Genomic DNA, 11,630 nt, shown 5'->3' with positions numbered 1-11,630 from the left:
TAGTACTACTACCCCTTTAATACCAATCCACAGGAAATCGTAAAATTGCCCAAAAAAACTTTTTAGTACAAGTTTATATTTTGTTTTCAATGAAGAAACTCTTAATTTCATATTTTTCATACCACTTTTTTCTTTTTTATTTAAAATATTATAACCAATTAACATACTAGGTAACAATGTTTACATTCCAGTGGTGCATGTTTAATGACTAGGGCATGAATGATTAAAAACCACAATAATTATCTCAGCATTCCCTACAAAGTGCCCCATTTTGTTTTGTCTAGAGGAGAGGAGAGGGAATGGAACACAGGGAAGGAAAAGGAATGAAGAAGGAATGGCATCATATAGGGAGAGAAAGCAAATGTCAATTATCATATGTAGGTTTTCAGGTTTTAAACCTGTTAAACAGGATAAACTGTAATGAGAAAATAGATGTCACAGTCCAGGTAGACAGCTAGTTCAGTTTAACTTCATCATTCAGCTAAAAGATTAAGAGCTTCTCAAAAATATACCAAATATCGGGCCTACAAAAGTAATTTATTTCTTCGTAAAATTTACTAAGATTTATTCCTTTTTGTAAAATGTAAAGAATGGACTGATATCACGAGCAGGTTTCTACTTATAAAAACAGACAGTAATAATGTCCAACGAACACATCTAACACAATTTTCCAAGATATACAGTGAAAGATTTTACACGTGAGTCTCTCTTACTGATGCAAGGTATATATTTTACATACTTACTGGTACTGTGTCAACATTGGCTATAAAGTATTTAACACACATTTATAATTCACACTCAGTAAAGAGCTTACAGTAAGGGCAATAGCTTACTTGGGAAAGCATAGAAAATTAGTGTGAGGTAGTTCAATAAAAACCTAGTTTAATTTGTAAATTATTGTGAGAATAGAACATTGTGCAAAACTAATCCACAGATTTCTCAAAAGTCTCAGTAACGAAGAGAATCTAAACTAGAAATGGCCAGAAATTGTGACTCTTACTAGACTCTCCTTAAGAGCACTTAACTAAGAGCAGTTAGTTTGAAATTAATTAGGATTTCTGTTTTCCTTGCGAGTTTTCTAATCGTACCCCAAACTATACATTTCTGCTTCAATGCCCTTTACCTCTTCATCTTTCTTGCTATTAAGGAAAAAGTAGTTTCCTCAGATTCAGGAAAAAACCTAAGAGAGATCGTAGAAAACACAATGTACGCTAACATGTGAAGGATACGGAGGCAACATTTCAGAGGGCTGCTAACGACAGGACAGTGGTGTTCGGGTTTCCTACTGGTAAGAGAAGTTTACTGGGGTCACGGGGCTGCATGCATTCACTCTACAGCTACGGTGGGACTAATGAACAACACTCACAAACAAACTACAACGGTATCTTTGAAAATAGACTATGTCTTTACCTCAAAATGTTGTGCAGGCTTGTGCCTAGGCAACACTGAGTAGTTAAGTCTTCATATATGTAGCACATACTGGCCGGTGGCGTAAACCAAGTCTTATCTGTAACCCTGAAACAGCTCCACTTGCCCTCTTCTGATTTCACTATGAGACACTTACGTCCTCTTCACCTTCATCTTTTTAGACAAAACAGCAGGGTTAACAAGGAACAGAATAACGAAAAGGCTTACAGGAAAAGTCTGCTGCTTGGCATACCATCAAGCTTCTCTGTACTATGAAGGGGGTTGTTTGGAAGCCTCCTCATGTAAGAAGCTGGCATCTCTCTGGTGTGAAGCACTGTGCCTCGACCAATCTGGAAGAGTGCATACCAGGGACACCAGCACCCAAGGGTGTGTGACAAAGTGAGAACTGTTCGGCAAACAGCATGAAAGAGTTGAGATGCTCTCTTTACGTATATTATACTTAAGCAATCCCAACAACACAACCATTTTACAAATGGTCAGGATACGTCAGAGAGTAACAGCGTAGTAGTAAATCAGGAAGAACGATGTAGAAAAACATTAGTGTCTCCTTCCTATAAAGGTGAATAATAAAATAAATTTGAACGATAACTCTTAGTCAAAGTAATTTCTTGACAGTAAGATGATGGGTATATTAAATATGTGAAGTTGAAAAAACAAAGCTGTAAGAGAAGCAAGGTGGCTTTTATGGAAGTACTGCTTGACAGAAATCTTATTTGTGATTTCTTTCAAAGAACACACACAAGTGTCTGAGAAGTCTTAAAGGTTCAAAAAAGTTGTAAAATAAGAAGAATCAGTACTTCTTTAACTTCACAGATTCAAGAGACAAGGGAAAACTGTAATTAGATATTGCATTTTAAAAACCTAGGGCATGCAACATTTAACAGACTTTGTTTTCAGGATCTAATTTGGTAAGTATTTTAGTCTACATTAACAAATAAGAATTCCTTTTCTCTGTATCAACTGAAACATGCTGGTTGGCAAGGGGGAGCTGGCATTTACAACAGATGATACAGTAAGAACATCTGGTTCTCCTTGCTTAATCAAAATCGGCATCAACAGCAATGGCTTCTTAGCAATCAAACATAAAATAGGGGAAACTTCTGAAAGCATGTCAGTTGTTAAAGTGCAACAGTGAAATAATCTATCCTAGGGGAAAAAAAGCTAATTAACTGCCAAACTAATATAAACTAAGAACACACTCATGCTCAAATTTCTGCTAAAATCACAAGTCCAATCCTGTTTCTCAACTCAAGAGGTGTTACAGTCTCAAAACTCTAGTTTGCTTAATAAAATTAATGCACCATGTTGTAGGAGTAGAAATGGGGCTGATAAAAAGGCTGACAACTTCAAGAGGCTAGATGTCATGACCTGAAAAACAAACTTGCTATTTCAAAGCATATTAAAAAGGCTAATGTATTTTAATCCTAAATATTGCACATTAACAATAACCTAAAATACGTAACTCGAAAGGAACTTTGCACTAAATATGCGAATAACACGCCAAGCGAACTTTCAGACACTGCATGTTGAGATGCACCAGTTCTTGCTCTTATTGGTCAGTAATTCCCATGCGCTTCCTGCCTAGAACCTTGTCACTTATTTAAGTATGCATTTCCCAGTTCATTACATAAAATCCATCTTGTTCCAAAAATAACAAGAGGTGCCTGGGGCAGTACAGATGATGTATTTCAGAGAAAATGAGACTTCAATGACATTTACTTAAGAAAACTTCAGTTGTGGAGAAATAATTCTGCAGATAGAAAATGTAAACAGTTAACATACACTTGTCAGGAGCAGCACCATTCTTACCCTACTCAACACCCACATTGTATGTTTTATTGAAAATCAGGTATAAAAAACAAAGACTCAGACTAAATAACCACCATTTATGCCTGCTCTGCTCAATGTGAAGAAACAGTCCTTAGAAAATGACATCCTATATATGGCTGTGTGCTACTATTTTCAGATGAACGGTATATTGCTCATTTGATACATCACCTACAGAAACTGAAGTAGGCTTCAGAACCTCCTGACAGCTAGTATAACTATGATTATGCTACAGGTAGAATCAAATGGCCAGAAACGCCTTGAGAACTGGTGCTCAACTGACTGATACCATGATAGGAAACCAGAAAGGTCCAAGGTCCAAGGGCCTGAGGCTGCAGGAAAGGGAAAGACCAGACTCTAGACCACTGCTGGGACCTACAGCCTGAGTAGATTAACTCAGTGTATACAAAACAGGCTCATAGCTAGTAGAAGTGAACCATCTGTTTATTTGCATTGAAATGTATTATTCATGAAGTATCCTCTTGACTTTATGTGATCATAATCTTTGAGCATGCCACAAATTTGCAGAAAATACCATATTCTTTTTACTTCTGTTATGTTGGGTGGCGGTAGACGCCCAGCATCTTCAAAGACATGCTCTGAGTTACTCTGTCATTTAGATGACGGGGCTGTTGCTAAAAAACAATGTAGGATGTAGGATTACCTACCAATTGTTGTAATTAAATTAAGATTGGCAAGTAGCAAATATTGGAGGTTTTTTAACACGTTCATCATTTACAGTAGTTATTCCTGAATATAACTGGCTACAGGTTATTTTCCCTCACTCCTCTGGGGTTATTTCATTGATAAGCACATAACCCTGAAGGATAGCATCATGAACAAAACATCTGAAATAAAATTCTAATTAAAAAAACCTATAAAAATCTTAAATAATTCATGATATAGGCAAGTCACCACATAATAGTTGCTTTGATAAACAAAATCTTACAAATTCAGTAAAAAAAAAAAATCAGCAGCATAAGATAAAGCAAATATGCAAAAATTTTAAACCATGATAAAATAATTAGGTTTACATTATACAGTTAATTACAGCAAAAATACAATACAGTTTTGTTGCTGTTTTAAAACACAACTTAAGTTTTAAATTACATCACTTGAAATTAAAAAAAATAAACTACTTTACTACAAAATGAATTCTACATTTTTGAAAAATCACTCAAAAATAAGACCACTGAATTGTTTTCAAAGTAGCTCTATCAATGACTAAACGACTCCCCATCCCCCCACCCCCCTGCCAAGGCCCAAGTAGTCATCTACAACAGCCCAGAGGTCCAGCTGATGCTTCTAGACTGCTGTCTGTATCTGAGGCCAAAGTCGGATCTGTTGACATTGAAGACACATCATTGACAGACGATGATGACGATGGATGCTGAGAGCCATTGATCACTGCTGCACCTGTGCTATGAGAAACAAAACAGCAAATCAGTTGCAGACAGAATTGCACATTGAGCTACCTGCACTGTACTGGCTACTCCTAGTAATCAATAAATTTGTTTTTCCTCTTGGCTTTAAAAGGTTTCAAAGTTGTGTGTGTGATAATACATGCAACACTGTCGGTACTGCATTTTTTGGACAGAGGATCTCAAAGAAGTATATAACTCAAAAGGTAAAAACTACTGCCCTAATAAAAAGGACTTAATGTTATCTTCTCACTGTAAATTCTATAAACAGTATTCTGGCACATCTTGTTTTAAAGAAAAAGCCAAGACGAAGACTACAATCATTTTAAATGGAAGGGTCCTTAGTTCAGCTCTCCCAGTTTAGGTTATATGACTTGCCGGGGTCACTCAAGTACCCTATTTGGGCAAACTCAAGTTCTTCTTATTATAGTCTAATAAATACTTCATAAATGCTAACATGGATTTATTAAACAGATAAAGTAGGGGAAGATTGTTTCCTTTACTGAAAGTATATGTAACAAGTACTTCCTGAATTTTAAAAAGTAACAATAGAGAACCAATACAGAAATCCTTTCAGGGGGTTTGTTGGGTTGGGAAAGGGGAAGGAATGTCACTGGGGGTGGGAAATATGTTAACGAACTAAGTAAGTACTTCTGAACTATGGGATTACTAAATAAGGATCATTCCAAATTTGAGGCCTATTAAATAGAGCAAGTTATACAAAAGTTCTTAAGAAGTCATTTATGGAATAAAAGCAGTGGTTTCCACATTGAGCATAAGAATTTCTAGGGCTGAGTTTCAGGCACTCAAAGGATGCTAAAACAAAGCGGCTGAAAACCACTCCTCCAGAACCCAGTAGGCAGTGTTTGAAATTATCCTACTATTCTAATGATGAACAGTAACACACTTTAGATACAAAAGGTCCTCTGAGGGCTTGTCTTCAACTCCAACAAGGAAATAGCCAGGGAGTGGGAGTAGGCAAATCTTTAGGGTGCTGGGCTGGGGAGGGGGGCGGTACTGGGAGACAGAAAAGAATGGAACCACCAGGGACAGGGGAGGTGACAGGAGGTAAATGAATTTAAAAAAAGAAACTGCGTATACTTCAGGCCTGACAGAAGAGAGGAAAGGAGAAATGTAATAACCTTTCTAAATCCATTAGGTTCCTAGCCAGAGCAAACTGAAGACACTATATTTTAAGTTCCATCCATGAGACACTATAGAATGCACCTGTTCTGACTGATTAGTATAGAATACCACAGGCTATCTTCAAAGACTTGTACTGAGATATTCAAATCATAAAAGGATTCCACCAAATATAAATTTTATGCCTCTATTTTGAATCCAAATTTCATTTTATCCAAACTTCTTAATCTGATAAAATTAACTTTTATTTTTTAATTAAAAAAAATGTTTTTAAGTAATCTCTACACCAATATGGGGCTTAAATTTATAACCCCAAGATCAAGAATCGTATGTTCTACTGACTGAGCCAGCGAGGCGCCTCCAAAATTAATTTTAATTGCATTAGATAACTTAAGGTTTTTAAAAAAATTTTTTAATGTTTATTTATTTTTGAGAGACAGACAGAGCACAAGCAGGGGAAGGGCAGAAAGAGAGGGAGGACACAGAACCCAAAGCAGGCTCCGGGCTCTGAGCTGTCAGCACAGAGTCCAATGTAGGGCTCAAACTCATGAACCACGAAATCGTGACCTGAGCCGAAGCAGGACGACTAACCAACTGATTAACCCAGGCACCCCTGAAGAATTAATTTTTTAATCTGAAAATCAAATACCTAAGAAAAGTACTTGGGTGTTTTTTGTTGTTTTTTTTTTAACTTTAAAGCAATCCAGTAAATTCTCAAATATCTGAATTGGCAATAATAGGGAAAATCTTTAATTTTAGGTAGTTGGGTCATTTCCCTCTATGGTGAGATTCTGTACCCTCAAAGGCATGCAAACTTAGCCAAACCAAAGGAATGTCGAAAAACTAATATATTTCATTTTCAAAAATCAAGTTGAAATGATACTGTAACTATCTGATATTTTAATCTGTCAAAGATTTTCTTCTCTTTCTCCATATAATCAAGAATTAGATATTTTTAACAGGTTGAGTAACACTCTTCTCCGTAAGCTAAAACTGAGAATCCAGAAAATGTCTAGAAACCTGCAATCCTGTCCTTACCACTGACTTATTTTATAACCATAGTCAAATATTTTTTAAGATCCAGTTTCTTTCAGTAGTTAAGAACAGATACAATGGCCCTATCTCACGAAATCAAGTTTACTCAAACATTTGACAGGACGTGCCACTCACCAGGATAGCGTTCTGAAATAAAAAAGTCTCCCACGTAATGGACTTTTCAAATCCCACTCAAAGCTCCATCATGAACTAAATTTAGTTACACTACTACTGTACCTCAATACAAAGCTAATTAACTCAGTTATTAAAGCACTTATAATATGGCTTTTGTTACAATTAAATTGTAGGTAAAAGGTGTCAAAATCAATTTATATTTTCAACAGGATCTATATTATAATTTGGAAGACTGTATTACTGATCAAGGATTTAAAAAATAAAAAATTTCAAAAACTCACAAATATAACTGAAAATGCTACAGAAAGTCACAGATATTAAACAGATATATGTTTACAGTACAACAAAATTGGCATCTGAAACTATAGTTAAAAATCTTACCCATATAATATACATTTTTTTAGACTGTAGAAGAGTGTTAGAGGAATGGTTAAAATGGCATAGTCTTACTCAAATTCAGACCTATCTATTAAAACACTACTCAGCCTTCAAGGTTCAATTCAAATTTCACCTCTTTCATACAGCTGTTCTGACTTCTCTAGCCAAAAGTCTCTGCTGCCAGCTAAAGACCATATGGGATGCCAGAAAAACCGTGCCATTTGAAGTTACTGATGAACATGGCTGTAAGTATTAGCTTTTCTACATAATATATTTGTAATTTTATGTTCATTTAATTCTTCTGGGCTTTAGTTTCCTCATCTGTAAAATGTGCATAGTACTCCCTTCAGTGAGGTCTTAGGGGTTGAATGATATCAAGTACATAAACCACCAGTGCCTGTCATGTAGTTTGTACTGAATATATATACATGTTCCCTGTCATTTAACTTTTTCTCTCAGTGCTTTATGCTTTTATAAGTGCTAAAATTAAATAGAAGATACCTTGTTCATGATGAAGGAAAATGTTTAACTCCTGCAAACCAGTTTTCTTTTTAGAGATGGACCACTTCCTAATGGCAGTTTTAATGTTACTGCCTTAGTTCAACAAATCAAAAATACCAAAATGAGAAAGATGGCAACTTAACGAGAAAGATGTACCAAATTTTGCAATGAAGACTTAGTTTATTTATCCAAAGTAAAGACTATTAAAATCCTGGTAAGCATACTGAATTATGAAAAATTTCTTCTTTAAAGAGAACAATGCCAATAAAAAAAGGTTTTAAATTTCTGTTCTTCAATGGAATGTCAGTATTATAGACAAAGATGTGTATTTTATGAAGTCAGTTACCAATATATTAGCATGGTGTACTGGGACAACAGTGTACCTACGAATGCTTTCAAATTAAAACACCCAAACTGTACTCCCTATACTTACACTTTTCATAATAACAGTGATTAGTAAGGAAAACACTGTGTGATTCAGGTAACTGAAGATTACAACACAAGAAGTAACCTTAACCTTATAACCTTAACCAAGCTTATATAGTAACCAACCTAAAGGAGAGGGCTGCCCCCGTATAACTCCATTCTTGGTTCTCTNGAAAAAAAAAAAAAAAAAAAAAAAAAAGTTTCAAAGTCTGAGAGCCAATCTCACAGATATCTATTTTAAGTAAAACATTTTTACACATATTAAGTACTTCTAATAGTGTCCTTTCAATGGTGAATTGTCCCTAAGTGCCAGTCTAAGATTCAAAGGTGTTAGTAACAATCCTCTGATGCTGAACCAGGACTATACTGAAAGAATAAAAATCTCTGGTATAACTAATGTTCCTAAAGTTGGATTAAGGATTGAGCTGGGGTTTGAAGCCTTATCTTTTTTACTCCACCAGAACTCTGTACTATACCATGTCATTCTACATACCATACTACATATGCTCAGTTCTGTCTCAGTCAGAGCTTAAATCACATTTATCTTATTCACGTTTATTTCCTGAGCTATGGCAAAGTACCCTAGTATACTGTAGGTGCTTATCCAGGTATCTGTTCAAAGACTTAAATACAAAACTGTATGGAAGCCTCTTTAACCAGAATGGATAAATACATTTTTATTAAAAAAAAAAAAAAAAGAAAGAAAAGAAAAGCAACTCCTCTACTTCAGAAGAGCCTTCCGGTCGATGCTACAATCACCATTATGCATCACCATCTTTAGGTCATGGCATCCTTTGAGAACTGTGTAAGCGCAACAAGCCCTCTTCTGAGAAAAATGTACAAGTAGAGAATGTTGCCCAGAATTTCAAGGAGTCTAAATTCCTTAAATTAAACTGCCAAGGAATCGCTGATGATAAGGTATATTGAGTGGATATGTTGGAATGAACAAGTGCTAGAGACACCTAAGTTTCCCTGCTACAATAATATTTTTGGGCTTGGAAGGAGAAAAGTAGGAAGTCTGGATAGAGGAAAGAATGGAAGATGCTTTTCTTCAGAAAACAAAAAGGGGAGAAGAACCAAAGCTAATGAAGAGTACTAAGTAGGCAACACAACCTGTAAGTTAATGGCCCTGTCAACAGAGTTTTCTTTCTGTTATAATGCTAAAACTCTTTAGTAGATCTTTTTAAATAAAATTTTTAATGTATTATTTATTTTTGAGAGAGAGAGAGAGAGACACCATGATCAGGGGAGGGCCAGAGAGGGAGACACAGAATCCGAAGACAGGCTCTAGGCTCTGAGGTAGCTGTCAGCACAGAGCCTGATGCGGGGCTCGAACCCACGAACCGCAAGATCATGACCTGAGCCGAAGTCAGACATTCAACCGGCTGAGCCAGGTGCCCCAAGCAGATCTTAAAAAAGGCAGTTTGTGGGGTACCTGGGTAGCTCAGTCAGTTAAGTATTCAACTTGACTGGCTCATGTCATGATCTCACACAGGATCATGGGACCTCCTTACTGGGAGATCATGTCCATGTTGGGCTCTGCACTGGGCATGGAACCTGCTTGGGATTCTTTCTTTCCCACCCCCGCTTTCTGACACTCCGTTGCCTAAACACTAAAAAAAAAAAAAAAAAAAAAAAAAAAAAAAAAGAAAGAAAAAAAGGAAAGGAAAAAAAAGAAAAAGCATTTTGTGGGTAATTACCAAGCTACACTTAGACTAGAAGAAAAAGATACAGAATAAATCTCAGATATGTGTTTACACATAAACAAAAATCTAGCTGACTCTTGAAATGCATGGGTCCACTTATACGTGGATTGTTTCAACAAATATAAGTCAGGTACTGTAAATTTTATGATTTTAATGACATTTTTTCTCTAGCTTACTTTATTGTAAGAATACAGTATATAATGCATATAACATTAAAATATATGCTAACCAACCATGTTATTGGTAAAGCTTCCAGGAAAAAGCAGGTTATTAGCAGTTGTTTTGGGGGGAGTCAAAAGTTTTATGTGAATTTTCAACTGCGTAGGAATCAGCACCCTAACCCCTACACTGCTGGAAGGGTCAACTGGACTATGTTTCACACTATGTTAAAAAGTGTATTTTAAGATACACTTTTATCAGTTTATTATCTCTGAAATGGGATGCATCTTACAATCAATGGTGCGGTGCACGTGGCATTGTTTTCTGTCTTAGTGGTATACAGCGGTGTGTTTTACAATTGGTGGCCTATTAAGATTACAAGAAATACATAAATGCCTATTCTAAATATAATGATATATAAAAATATCAGATATTTTAATACACACTTTGGTCCACAATTATATCCATGTACATTACTTATTACACATATAGATATACTAGATTCTACTCAATTCTATCACTCTGGTGGGCTGTAAAGAGTCTAGCTGTGTGTTTCCCAAAAGTCAACTGGGAAGACTAATCTCTGGTTATTCCTAAGAAGAAAGAATCAAAGTCATTCTTCCCAACAGATTTATAGATGGATCCCTTGTTTAGGTTTGTATCTCCCCACTACCTTTAGCCCTGCAACTATTTTGGTACTTAGCTCTTAATAAGATGTCCTCTGTCTCCATTTTAAGGTAAGGTAAAGAAGGGACCAAGTGACTTGCCCAAAGTCATACAGCTATAAAAGTCATCAAATTACTAAATGACAACAATGCAAATGTTAGAAGTAAACAGGATCTAAAAATTTTCTGGCCCCAGTGTTCCAGGGAATATTTTAACATTTTAAAGAAAGAAATATTCTAACATTTCTGTGACAGTCAATGCATTATTAATATTTACCCACATACACAAAGTAGAATTACCATATTAGAGTTGCAAAGATTAAAAATTAACTCGATTGGTGAAGGCGGGGGTAAAACAGACATTCCTACACAAGGCTGAAGGAAGTGTAAACTGCTAGAATTTCTCTGGAAAGTAATTTGGGAATGTCCTTTGGCCTGGCAAATCTCCTTAAAGGATTTTTCTTACAGGCACATTCTCACATGTGCACAACACTGCAGAGTTGTCTGTAACAACAGCCTGGACACAAAGCTCTTCAAGTGAGAGTTAAATACAGAAATTGTGACACAGTCGTATAGCAGAACACTAACAGCTTTTAAGCCAAATGAGCCCGATATGTGGAACAAGACAGAATAATCTCAAAGATAAATGATTATATCAACAGAGTAAATGTGGACAGTATACAACCATTTGTGACTAAAACAGGCTAGAAGAGGAAAAGAGGAGACACCAAACAGAGGTTTGTATATCTGTACACTATGGAAGAACAGAAAAATTCCAGAAAGCACTAATGTGTCTCTGGGGTAGG

The 11,630-nt window shown here is 35.9% G+C and overlaps 1 protein-coding gene across 1 annotated transcript in view; it reads right to left on the bottom strand.

Moving 5' to 3' along the window:
* Positions 1–548: 548 nt before the first annotated feature.
* The window catches only part of MAPK8 (mitogen-activated protein kinase 8), a 100,761-nt gene continuing 89,679 nt past the window's right edge, over positions 549–11,630 (bottom strand). Inside the window, exons 12-13 of the mRNA XM_077746504.1 lie at positions 8,421–8,461; positions 549–4,662 (exon numbers count right to left, since the gene is read on the bottom strand). Of these exons, the coding sequence (XP_077602630.1) occupies positions 4,526–4,662; positions 8,421–8,461 (178 nt within the window). The 3' untranslated portion in view covers positions 549–4,525. The remainder of the gene's footprint in view (positions 4,663–8,420; positions 8,462–11,630) is intronic.

This window comes from Crocuta crocuta, unplaced genomic scaffold (genome assembly GCF_008692635.1).
Source record: "Crocuta crocuta isolate KB4526 unplaced genomic scaffold, BGI_CrCroc_1.0 scaffold28, whole genome shotgun sequence".
Lineage (NCBI taxonomy): Eukaryota > Metazoa > Chordata > Mammalia > Carnivora > Hyaenidae > Crocuta > Crocuta crocuta.
Note: the sequence above shows the minus strand (reverse complement) of the source record. Positions and strands in the feature narration are given on the sequence as shown.